The sequence below is a fragment of the Lepidochelys olivacea genome, assembly GCF_965140295.1.
Source record: "Lepidochelys olivacea isolate rLepOli2 genome assembly, chromosome: 28".
Classification (NCBI taxonomy): domain Eukaryota; kingdom Metazoa; phylum Chordata; order Testudines; family Cheloniidae; genus Lepidochelys; species Lepidochelys olivacea.
Window position 1 is genome coordinate 850661 of NC_140438.1, and position 12683 is coordinate 863343.

The window sequence follows — 12683 nt, forward strand, 5'->3', positions numbered from 1 at the left end:
CACTGCCTGGCTCACCCCTGCACTCCTCTCCCATGCTCCCTTCTGCCCCGGGTCCCAGCCCCACACAGCTGATTGTCCTGGGTGGATTGCTTGGACTCCCTGTCTGCTAACGCTGCTGATTCTCTAGGAGTGCCTGACCCCCAGCCATGCGGACCACTGCACGGAGCCCAGCCAGTATCGGAGCCCCTGTTGTCCCCGGCCTGCACAGACTCACGCCACGGCCCCTGTGGTGCTGAGCATGGCACAGATCCCCCCATTTGAAATTGGGCCCCTTTGCGCCAGGCACTGGACAGGGCCCCGTCGTGCCAGACAGAGGGCCGACCCCCACAGAGATCAAGGCCCCCCGTTGTGCGAGGCAGTCCCTGTCCCAAGCTTCAAGTCTACGCAAAGGCTGGGACGGAGGGGAAATCGCAGGGGCCCAGAGCGGGGAAGGGACTTGCCTGAGGTCTCCCAGCGCCAGCAGGGACCAGAAGCCCAGTCCCCTGACTCCCAGCCCAGCGGCCTACCCGCTAGGCCGTGCTATCTCTGTGCCTCAGCATGCTGGGGATTGCAGCTTGCCACCGGGCAGAGAATTCCCACAATCCCCCCAGCGGCCGGGCGTCATCCCCACAGGGTAACCTGGCGCATCGCCGCATTGTGGGTCGCTTGCCCAGAAGGCATTGCTGCCGAGGCAGCTCAGCCCGATGGTGGGGCTGGCGTACGCTGACCTGCCCCACCGGGTAGCACCACCCCAGGGCTGCGAGCACGGATCCTGGCGTCCAGGCAGGAGAGGGGAGCAGCAAGCCCTGCTAGCTGGCCTCTGTCCCAGGCCCCTTGTGACCGATTCCAGCCTGGCTTCTCTGTTAATTCCTTTGTGTGCCAGGGCTCGGGGTCCAGCTGGGCGGGGCTCAGCTGCTCACAGGGCTCTTTTGTGTTCCCCCTTGCACTACTCGTGTCAGCTGCCAGCTTGTTTGGGTGGTGTAAGGGCCAGGAGGGAGCGACAGTGAATGCTGGGCCCTGAGAGCAATGCGCCATCTCCAACAGACTGAGCCGTTCCTGGGGCGGGGGGGCGGGGAGCCAGGACGCCTGGGTTCTCTCCCCGGCTCTGGGAGGGGAGCGGGGGCTGGTGGGTTAGAGCAGGGGTGGCCGGGAGCCAGGACTCCTGGGTTCTCTCCCCAGCTCTGGGAGGGGAGCGGGGTCTGGTGGGTTAGAATGGGGGGCTGGGAGCCAGGTCTCCTGGTGTGCGTCCCAGGCTCTTTCACAAAGTCATTTCCCCCGCCGTGGAAGGGTGCTGGTTCTGTGCTGCGAGGGAGGTTGAGTGCAGGGAGCAGAGCAGGGAGGAGCTGTCTGAAAAGCTGGTTCAAAGGTCCCATTGTGCCAGGCGCTGCACAGACCCCTGGGCTGAGATGGGGGGTGGGGGGCCTGTGGTGCTAAGCGCAGCGTGGACCCCTCCCTCCAGCGGGCAGGGTGCTGCATGGATACACACAGGAGCAGCCCCCACGAGCTCCCAGCCTAGCAGGTTGAGAACGGAGGAGTTTATGGCTCACGCCTCCTTGGCAGCATCTGTAATTTCAGCCCCCGGACTCCTCCAGAGACCTGCCCCTCTCTGCCCTGGGCGGGATCCAGAGCCCCTCGGCTGGCGGCCGGCGCTCTGTCGTCTCTCTGGGCACCGCACAGGTGCAGACCCGTTTCTGCCCATGATGTGTTATCGCCGAGGCCTAGCGGGGGCATACGCATCCAGAGCTCCCAGAACAGCCCCGCATGTATTCACAGGGAGTAGCTGCCTCCCCTCTGAGCCAGCCCAGAGCTTTGTCACCTCTGCTGAGGCCGGGTGGCCCGTCCCCTGAGCACCCCGGGAGCCCCGGAATTCAGAACCGGAGCAGAATTGTCCCGAGGTGCGGGTGTTGGCAGTGTGGGGCCAAGCATGGGACCAAACTCCACGGGGCGGGGGGGGTTTCCATCTCGCAGCCTAGACCCTTTCTGGGAGATACGTTAGTGCAGCCCGAGGGACTGGCCTCCCTGCGGAAGTAGCTGGTGGAGGGCCAGTCACAGGATGATCCGATGGGCTCTTGGGGCTGGTTTCAACATCTGTCTCCATTTGTGCAGCTACCTCAGGCCTCCTCAATGATCTGTGTCCTGGGGATGCTCAGAGACCCGGGCCAAAATCAAAGGGACCTCATCATGCCATAAGCTGCATGGACTCCCAGCTGAGATCAGGGAGACCCTGTTGTGCTGGGTGCTTCTCGGAGCCCCCCAGCTGAGATGGGTGGGGATCCTGTCACTCCGAGTGCCTCGTGGAGCCCCCCAGCTGAGATGGGTGGGGATCCTGTCACTCCGAGTGCCTCGTGGAGCCCCCCAGCTGAGATGGGGGGGATCCTGTCACCCCGAGTGCCTCGTGGAGCCTCCTAGCTGAGATGGGGGGGATCCTGTCCCTCCGAGTGTCTCTCGGAGCCCCCCAGCTGAGGTGGGGGGTATCCTGTCCCCTCCGAGTGTCTCTCGGAGCCCCCCAGCTGAGGTGGGGGGGATCCTGTCCCTCCGAGTGTCTCTCGGAGCCCCCCAGCTGAGGTGGGGGGGGGAATCCTGTCCCTATAGCAAGGGACTGTCCTTGCCCTGAAGATCTTACTGTCTAAGTAATTGAGAGAGGCAGCATTATTCTTCCTTCCCGTTTTACAGGGCACTGAGGTCCAGAGACTCACTCAAGCTCAGGCAGGGAGTTCGAGGCAGAGCCAGGAACAGACTGTGGGGGAGTCCTGACCCCCCAGCCCCGTGTCTGAACCACATGGCTGCCCTTTCTCTCTCTAGGGTCCCAGTTCGCTCCACCATGATGCTTGCAAAATGCTGGTGAGCTGAGATTTCTGCTTATTCTAGGAGATCCTGGGGCCGGTTTCACGGAGCCTACAGCCAGGACCGGCTCATCTGACCTCCTGTGGGTGATGCCCAAGAATTCCCCTCAGGATCTGCAGATCCCTGGGGGAACGCTCCCGTTCCAGCCCAGAGGGGGTGTTTATTCTGCAGATGGCCCCGTCCGGGCCTGTACCAACCCAGAGCGAACAGCTGATCGCTAATAGATGCTCCTGCAATGTGACATTGTGCTTGGCGCTTCCCTGCAGCTTGTGTCTTGTTAAGTGACTTTCTTGTCTGTTCCCTGCCCTGCTGAACGTGTAAAACCTTCAGCCGCCTTCCTGTGCCCTTGTGAGAAATTAGTTTAATGAGGATCTTCAGTAAATCAATTAAGAAGAGGAAAGCAAGTCGCGCAGCAAGAGCCCTGCGTTCTGTCTTCTGGAGCCGTTCATTGTACCCAGGCGATGATTCCTCCGCCAAGACACCCGTCTAATAGACCATCCGGATAACCCAGTACAGAGGTTCTCATCCTCTTCTCCCTGTATTGAGCCCAGTCTCTAAAGCACCTTCCAGGAAGGCTCCGGGCCGGGTGGGAAGTGAGGAAGAGATGGATCCACCGCTGCCCTGGGGAGGAGGTCTAATGGCTCATCACCCTGTCTGTGAAAACCTGGTGCCTTGTTTACCCCGCTGGGTCCTGATCTGCCTCTCTCCGCTATATCAAAGAGCCCTGCAGCACCAGGGGTTTTCTCCCCATGGAGGGACTGAGATGCTGCAGACAAGTCACCACTTCATCTTTTTGTTAAGGACTCGATCGGTTTTAGCTTCTGTGACGAAGTGGGACTGTTCTTAATGTTTCCTCTGAATAGTGTGGGGGTGCCTCAGTTTCTCCCATGCAGTTCTTAAGTATCTAGGTGGTGAGATAAGGGTGTATGACCATTGCAGAGCCCTAGAGGGCAGGTGTGGGCAGGGGTCTGGACACAGAGAATGGCCGACACCCTGTTTCCTGGCCATGGATGGCCTGGGCCCTTCCCCCCTGCGAGGTGAGAGCTAAAGGGTTGGAGAACGGTGACCTCCTGGCCCGGGAAAGGGACAAAGCCCAGAGGAGGAGGAGCTGGAGGGAGTTTCAGTTTGGGGCTGGCTGGAGACATGGAGTGAAGGGCAGACGGGGTTGTCTGGCTCACTGCCCCCAAAATGGACCCGGCTGAGGGGTCCTGTTCTCTGCACCTACAAGCTCTGTGTTAGACCATGTCCCTGTCGTCTAATAAACCTTCTGTGTTACCGGCTGGCTGAGAGTCCCGTCTGACTGCGGAGTTGGGGGGCAGGACCCTCTGGCTTCCCCAGGACCCCGCCTGGGCGGACTTGCTGGGGGGGAAGCGCACGGAGAGGCATAGGAGGCTGAAGGCTCCGAGGTCAGACCCAGGAAGGGGGAAGCCGGGTGAGCTGTGTGTCCTGCAGACAGGCTGCTCCCCGAGAGGAGACTCCCCCGGAGTCCTGCCTGGCTTCATGGGGAGCAGGTCCAGAGCATCGCCCGGGGACTCCGGGACAGCTTCATTCTCACTGCACAGCATCTTCTCCAGCCGTAGCCCCTCTCTGACTTCCCCCCCATCCTCTGTAAAATGCCCACCCCAGAGCGGGGCGTAGGGTTGGGTGTTCTTTGCCGGCTGGTTTGCATGAACTTGGTCAGTTGCTCAGCCCCACGCTGCCGCTCCAGGAATCAGAGGGGACCGCGGGTGCTCGGGGGGAGCTGACGCTGCAGCCAGAGGGCTGTGTGGAAGAGATGCCGGCTCATATGGCCTCGCTCTCCGGCTTTGGCGCAGCCCCAAAGTGCTTCCTGTGTTTTTGGAATCAGATAAGGGCTCAGGGCTCATCCTCGTGGCACAATACGCGTTCTCCGACCAGCCTCCTGGGCTATGAACACAGCAGCGTGGAGGTAAAACCCTCCCTGTACACTCCATCCTCCCCCAAAGTCTAAGAGCCAGCGTGCCAAGACCCGGTGGGGCCAGGCAGGGGCTCCGTGCACCAGCAGCTAACCGTGGGCAGGGGTTTTGGAGGCAGTGTGGCGAAGGAGGCGGCTGTAGGGGCTCGGTGTTTAAGGCAGCTGTGGGAGAAGGCACTAAGGGGCTCAACATCGCCAATGGGCGATGGAGGCCGGTGGCTCCAATCGGAGGTGGGGCTCGGCATCTCGAGAGAGGATGGGGTGGGTGGGGACAGGCGGCGAAGGGCCTGGAGACGGAAACTGAAGGGTTGGTGTCTGAGCCAGTGGAGAACAGGAAGAACGAGGGGGGAAGCATTGGTCCAGTGTGTGTGTGGGGGGGTCTCTGTACCACCCAGAACAATGGAGGGCCCTGATCTCAGCCTAGGGGGTCTGTGTGGTACCCGGTGTGATGGGGACCCCAATCTGAGTCAGGGAGGGAGGAGTCTGAGCACCACCAGAGACTGGGGGCCCTGTTCTCGGCCCGGGAGGGGTCTGCGCGGCGCTGTTGGGGCCCTGATCTCCGTCCGTCTTGGTCTGGGCTTTGTAGGTACTGTCATGAAACAAGTTACAGCCACGTGGGAAGAGGGCAGAGAGAGGGGTGGGGAGCCAGGACCCCCGCTCAGCACTGGTCACCTGGCTGGCTGGTCCTGACTGTGTCTCTGAACCAGGAACTACCTGGCCAGCTGTACAGATGCGGCTGCCTCTGGTCTGGAGTGACACCCAGCTCTCACGGGCTTGTCCCTCCCCTCCAATATTGGTTAGCACTTGGCACGTGCTGCGTGCCCGGGGCATCGTGTGGCATCAGGCCCCGGCCATGGTATTAATAGCTTGGCAGTGTGATACGCAGCAGAGACCCTGCCAAGGCTACCTGGGAATTGGAGGGTGGGCTGGGGCCGGGGGAGGAGAGGGGCTCTCCGGGGCAGGCCGGCACAGGGGGCAGGGACTGGAGTTGAGGTGGGGGGAGGACGGGGCAAGCCGGCACCGAGAGGGTCTGAGGGTGGGCTAGTGCAGCAGGAATGTTTGTGGCACAGTCACCCCGACATTGTTTCTGTTACCCCCCCAGGACCCTGCCGGCATATTCGAACTGGTGGAGGTGGTCGGGAACGGGACGTACGGACAGGTCTACAAGGTGAGTTCGTGGCCGGCCCACCCTGTCATAGAATCATAGAATCTCAGGGTTGGAAGGGACCCCAGAAGGTCATCTAGTCCAACCCCCTGCTCGAAGCAGGACCAATCCCCAACTAAGTCATCCCAGCCAGGGCTTTGTCAAGCCTGACCTTAAAAACCTCTAAGGAAGGAGATTCTACCACCTCCCCAGGTAACGCATTCCAGTGTTTCACCACCCTCTTAGTGAAAAAGTTTTTCCTAATATCCAATCTAAACCTCCCCCACTGCAACTTGAGACCATTACTCCTCGTTCTGTCATCTGCTACCATTGAGAACAGTCTAGAGCCATCCTCTTTGGAACCCCCTTTCGGGTAGCTGAAAGCAGCTATCAAATCCCCCCTCATTCTTCTCTTCTGCAGGCTAAACAATCCCAGCTCCCTCAGCCTCTCCTCATAAGTCATGTGTTCCAGACCCCTAATCATTTTTGTTGCCCTTCGCTGGACTCTCTCCAATTTATCCACATCCTTCTTGTAGTGTGGGGCCCAAAACTGGACACAGTACTCCAGATGAGGCCTCACCAATGTCGAACAGAGGGGAACGATCACGTCCCTCGATCTGCTCGCTATGCCCCTACTTATACATCCCAAAATGCCATTGGCCTTCTTGGCAACAAGGGCACACTGCTGTCCCGCTTTGCCATTCATCCGTCCCGTCCCCAGGCACCATCCAAAGCCAACCAATGAGCATCCGGAGACACAGTCACAGCACACGTTGTCTGGAACTCCGCGGCGTCCCGTGACCGTGAGGACAGAGCCCTGGGTCTGCTCCCCGTGTGCTTCTGTGGTCAGAACAGTGCTGGTCTTAGGGCGGCATTGCCTCGGAGCCCTGACCTTGTGCTTGGCGGGGTGAGGTATTTAGTACATCCATTACGGTCGTGTCGGGCCCCCCAGCCGAGGCCAGGGCCCCGTGGTGCAGGGCGCTGTACGTTATTAGGTGTATTACGGTCGTGTCGGGCCCCCCAGCCGAGGCCAGGGCCCCGTGGTGCAGGGCGCTGTACATTATTAGGTGTATTACGGTCGTGTCGGGCCCCCCAGCCGAGGCCAGGGCCCCGTGGTGCAGGGCGCTGTACGTTATTAGGTGTATTACGGTCGTGTCGGCGCACCCCAGCCGTGGCCAGGGCCCCGTGGTGCAGGGCGCTGTACAAACACAGCCCGAAGCATCACTCCCCACCCCACAGAGTTGACATTCTCACTCACTCATCCCCCCACCTCCACAGGCCTGGCGCTGTACTAGCCTCCGGTCGGTGGGCCCAGCGAGCCGAGCGCCAGGACCGAGTGCAGCCGGCGCAGAAACTCTCCCTCGTCTCGAGCCAATTAGCAGCACCCCTGAGGCTGGAGGCGGCAAGTGTGCTCGGCCTTCGAGGAGAGAGCGGGGGCCTCGGCTGGCAGGATCTCCCCCTCGCTGTCCCACTGGCTGGATGTGTGCAGACACTCCTGTAATAAATACAGGCAGTGACCCGTGCAGGGCCCAAGCTGCGTGCCGCCTGGCGCGGTGGGTGTGGTGATACCCATGGACACGCCGGTTCGGACTCAGTTCCACGCTGTATGATTGTTCCGCTCGTTAGGGTACTGAATTGCCATCCGAGTCTCTGCTGCCCCGCCGGCTATTCGCATGCGAGGATGATGGGGGAGGGACTTAATTTCCCCAGTGAATGGGAGGGGACAGGGAGGGAGCCCAGCAGCTTGGCTGGAGGAGATGGACCCCCCCTCTGGGAACCCAGATCCATCTGTCTGGGCGCGGTCCGAGGGAACGGCAGCGAGGAGGTGACTTGCTTCCTGCTCTTCCGCTCCAGTTCTATGGCTGCAATATCCGAGTGCCTCCCCATCTTCAGTGGATTCACGGTCACGAACCCAGGTGGGGAAACTGAGTCACGGAGCAGCTAAATGACTCGTTCAGGGTCACACAGGAAGTCTGGCAGAGCAGGGACTCAAACCCAGTCTCCCCAGTCCCAGGCTGACGCTGTGACTGTTCCCCACCCTTCTCCTCTCCGGAGCACTGATTGTGGGCCGCGAATGCCAAACCCGGGTGGCCCACACCCACGTGTGTCATTTCCCTGGGGAGTGGTGGGTAGACGGCCGGCACCTGGCATGCCAGGCTTGAGAAGCACCTAGATGCGGGACTGGGGGAGCGGTTTCTCGGTGGGAAATTGGGTTTGTTAGCCACATGGCCCCTGTGCCTCATGGGAGTTGTAGTTTGGCTGCCCCTGTGGACCCAGCAGCTTGGAGGGAATAATCTTCCGTGAGGCACAGCGGTGGCTCTACAGAAAGAGCGACCACGGTGCATCCTGGGAGATGTAGTCCAGGCAGAGAGCCGGGCCCACGGAGGTGGACAAGGGGCATGCAGCGTCTGAACTACGCCTCCCCTGAGGCACCGGAATGACAATTCCAAATGGAAATTTTCAACTGTTTCACCGCAGATGTGAGACTTAGTGGGGGGGGGGGCACCCCCATTTTCCAATAGTCTTTGCCGTGGGGCCTGGTACGAGGGAGACCAAGAGCAGTGTTGCCAACTCCCTTAAAGCCCCAGCTGCTGGAGTCATGCTATTCCAGGGGAAGATGTCTGGGGGGCCATCTCCTCGCTGGTGGTCCTGGTGATTGCAACATCTGAGCCTGATGTGACTGCTCACACTGAACGAGGCCAGCCCCTGCGCTCAGCGTACCCTGGGAGAACCGCTGGCTGGCAAACCAGGCCTGCTTCCCATTAAGGTTCCAAGGCTGAATGGCTGCGCAGGGGTTAATGGGTGCTGAGTGAATGTCGCAAGCATCCTAGCCTCGTCAGAGATGGGTGGAAGCCACATCTTGAGTCACGGAAGGTTGATCAGTCAGTTATTAGAACACCTGTGAATCAGATGTAAATGGAGCTCAGGTAGGAGTACAGAGGTTATTTTACTTCTGCATTTGGCACTGGTGCGATCTCCAGCTTCCTCCGCCCCTGCTCTAACCACTAGCCCCCACTCCCCTCCCAGAACCAGGAGAGAACTCAGGAGTCCAGGCTCCCAGCCCCTCTGCTCCAACTGACCAGCCCCCACTCCCCTCCCAGAGCCGGGGAGAGAACCCAGGCGTCCTAGCTCCCAGCCTCCCCCCTGCTCTGACCACTAGCCCTCACTGCCCTTTAGTGCAGCGTTTGTGGTGAGAAATGTATTGAGGCGTTTACCACTGCCCTTGGCAGCCTGCCCTTCCCCCGAGAGGAGCCGGCAGGGCTAATTGCAGGCTGATGAGATCCGACTTCAAGGTGAACCGATGTGAAATATCTCCAGCGTTGTAGGTCAGTTCCTATCTGCTCTGGTTCCCAGCAGAGGGCTCCTGCTGGCGCACCGCGCTTCTCCAGTCGCTCCAGTTCCCAGTACAGGCCTGAAAGCTCCTCTGCCCCCTTTCCGGCCTGCCTCCAGGCACCCCAGCCTCTCCGCAGTCTCCCACCCTCCAGCCGGCATGCGGGTCCGCTTCTGCCTGCTGACCTCCCCAGCAGCCTTCCCGGCAGGCGGTGTCTCTCCAATCCCCGATCATGTAGTCCGACCCCCTGCAGGACAGAGGCTGGAGGATTTCACTCGCCGGATCGGGTCCCGTCTAGGCTGGCCAGCGAGAGACAGGCACTCCAAGTAGCCGTCTTTGGGGGGCAGGGGATGATTTGAACCCCGCGTGTTTAGTGTGTGTGCGTTGTGTCTCGGGGGTGTGCCCACGCTAGGAGGAAAGGGGGTGGGTTGAGTGGCGGGTACCGTGTGGCCATGCTCCAGCTGCCTTGTGCACTCCCAGGTCGTGCCCACTCTTGGCCCCGTGCGGTCCGTGGGGGGAACCCCCTTCAGCACAACAGCCCTTCTCGGGGGTCCACTCTCTTGGCGGTCCAGCCCCTCCACCTCCTGGAGCCGCACCTCTCGGAGCCTTAGCCTGTCTGTCTCTGCCATGGGCCCCCTCAGAGAGTCCCCTCGCTCGGGACCCCCGGGGCCTCCATTCCCAGGGGGAATAATGCCCCTGTTCTCTAGACTGGAGCGACTCCCAGCCAGCGTAAAACAGGAGGGGTTAGTGAGCGTCTGAACCCAGCCCAGGAAACTCTCTGGGCCTCAGGCCTGGCCTCCCTCAGCACAGCATATCTAGGTCTGTCCCGCATCCAGGGGGGCTCTGGGGGCTCCCTCTCTCTAGCGCAGCAGCCCCCTTCTTCCAGCCGATCATCCCATATCACCTGCCCCAACAGCTCCTCCATCCCAGGTAAACAGGTCGCTGGGGTCCTCTCTTCGTCCTTTGTTCCTCTCTGGCTGGAACTGGCTGGTCAGGTCAGCGGGGTCTCTCCACAGCCCTCTGTCCTCCCACTGGCCAGAACCGGCTGTCGGCCAAGCTGGGATGGGCCTCTTAGTCACCAGTTGTTAGGGTTCCCCATCTCCAGGCCGTTGTCCGGGGGTCCCAGCTGCCAGGCGAAGTCACACCTGGTCCTCTGCAACAACAACCCCTCTCCCATCACCTTCTTAAACATGCGGCACACAGGGAAACTGAGGCGCGCACACGCTGTTCTTGTAAAACACTACAAAAATCCCCACTTCCTCACAATAGGATTTTGCCACCTGGTTTAAAAGAAACCCAAAACAACCCCCACTTTTCTCCTAGTGAAGCTGGGGCCTGTCTCCCCGGCCCGGCTCTGCCTGGGATCTGCCCCAAAATCTCCCACAAGGGCTGATTCCTTCTCAGCTTTGGCAGGCTGGTACGGCCGAGGGGTGTCCCCTCTCTGCTCCATCTGGTCAGATCAGGGCTTTGTGCCGGTCTGCAGAGGCAGGCCCTGCGTCCTCTCCTGCCCAGGCAGCGTGGGACAGGCTGTATGAGACGGTCGGCGAGGGCCAGCTTCTCCGCCCCCGCACCGGAGCAGCCGGGCCACCCCGTTAAGGATCGGCCCATCCACAGCCAGGCTGCTGTGGCTACAGGGGGAGTGTGGGGCTCGTGTGTGTGCGTGAGAGAGAGAGAGCGAGAGAGAGAGATTCTGGTGTTTTAATTTCTTAACGTTCCTACTCCTTGGGGCCGAGGCTGGCGGGAGAATCTCTGCTTTTCATTAAAACCAAATCCGTCCGTTCCGAACCCTGCGGCTGCAGAGCAAAGGTCCCCCAGCTCCTCAGGAGGCAAATGAAAAGAATCAAAACTGGTTTGGGTTTTTTGAAGATTTAGTTTTAAGCGACTCTCACGGCTTTTGGGAGCCTGGCTCATGATAATTGGGTTTGGCACGTTGGGGGGTTGTATGGGAACGTGTGTTCAAAACCCAGGAGTCAGGTCCTGAAACGCTGAGAAAAAAATCACAAGATAGATTTTTAAAAAGGTCCTTTTGTATGAGGTTTGTGAGCACTGTCCAGACCCTCCCCAGCCGAGATCAGGGGCCCCTGTTGTGCCAGGCGCTGCCCAGACCCTGCTCCCCAGCTGAGAGCAGCGCCCCCGGTGCCCACTCTTCAATTTGGGGTGACAACCGCTTTCCTTCCTGCTCTGTTTTGTGTCTGTGCCGGGCTGGAAATGCCCCTGTGTGGTGTTCCCATGGAAACCCCAGCTCCGTTTTCTGGATCAACCCCCTGTTCCTGGAAGCCAGGCTGGTCTCAGCGCTGCGTAAAAATAACCCCCCCGGCTCCCCGTGGGAGCCCGATCCAGGGACCCCGCCACTCCTCTGCCATCTCGGTGCGGCCGAGCACATGCCAAGCTGTACAGTGCCAGGACTCGCAGCCCCCCCAGGGAAGAGCTGGTATCCCCTTTGAGCCTGAGCGTGGCATTTACAAGGGCACAGAGTCCCCATCCTCTTGAGCCCAGGCCAGGGAATTGCACTGAGCCCAGCTGCCTGGGTCAGACCAAAGCATTTCAGCCCCCAGGAGATCAGCTGGCATGGACCTCAGGAGGGAGCGAGGGGCCCCCAGCACCTGAGCCCCCTGTGGGGGCAGGGGGCTATCAGATGAGCCAGGCCCCCCGATCAAGCAGGTGACCCGCGCCCCATGCCGCAGGGGAAGGGGAATACCGCCTCCAGGTCCCTGCCAATCTGAGCCGGGGACAATCCCATCCCTGCTCTGAGCTTGGAGCCCTGAGCCAGCCCACGCAGCTCAAGTGGCTCCCCGTGGGGCAGGCAGGAAGGGGACAATGGGAGTCGGGGGCTATGGTGGGCCGCGCTGGGCACCTGTCTGCAGCTGCAGGGACTAAAACCCTGGGAAATCTGGCCCTGAGTCATCCAGGGGCAGAGTGTGGGGCACGCAGGCTGCCAGCCGCCTAACCACAAGCCCCTCCTTCCTCCCGGGCCTGAGAGCAGGCGTGGTAATCCCGTCCCGGTGCTGCTCCTTCCCAGCCGGCCCAGGCAAAGCCCCTTTCTCCCGGGCGCCTGGCTGCGTGGGCTGAAACCCCAGAGCTGCCAGCCCCTGCCCCAGCCGCCTTGCGTCAGCAAATTGAGTCCCGGCTCCCCTCCAGTGCTGCAAATTGCCTCATTAGCAGATCACGAGCCAATTGCGCTCATCGCAAGGAGCTGGATTAGCCTGGCTGGGTTGCCGTGGGGCAGACCGGAGGCTAGGGGGATGGGTGTGCACTGTTAGGAAGGGGCCCACAACCGGGAGGGGTGTGGCAGTCAGAGCAGCTGCATTGAGCCCAGACCCTTGTGCTGGAGCAGAGCGTGCTGCAGAAAGGCCCTCACAGCCCCAGAACAGGCCGTGGGATTCCTGGGTGCAGGGCTGGGACCCCTGGGAGTCCTCAGCCCCTGCTCGAGTACCCCCCGCCGGAGCAGGGGC

The 12683-nt window shown here is 61.0% G+C and overlaps 1 protein-coding gene across 10 annotated transcripts in view; it reads left to right on the top strand.

The window, feature by feature from the left end:
- Positions 1–12683, top strand: part of MINK1 (misshapen like kinase 1) — a 63469-nt gene that overhangs the window by 15323 nt on the left and 35463 nt on the right. For all 10 annotated transcript variants that reach the window (XM_084616636.1, XM_084616642.1, XM_084616645.1 and 7 more), the window contains exon 2: positions 5859–5924. In XM_084616636.1, the coding sequence (XP_084472762.1) occupies positions 5859–5924 (66 nt within the window). The remainder of the gene's footprint in view (positions 1–5858; positions 5925–12683) is intronic.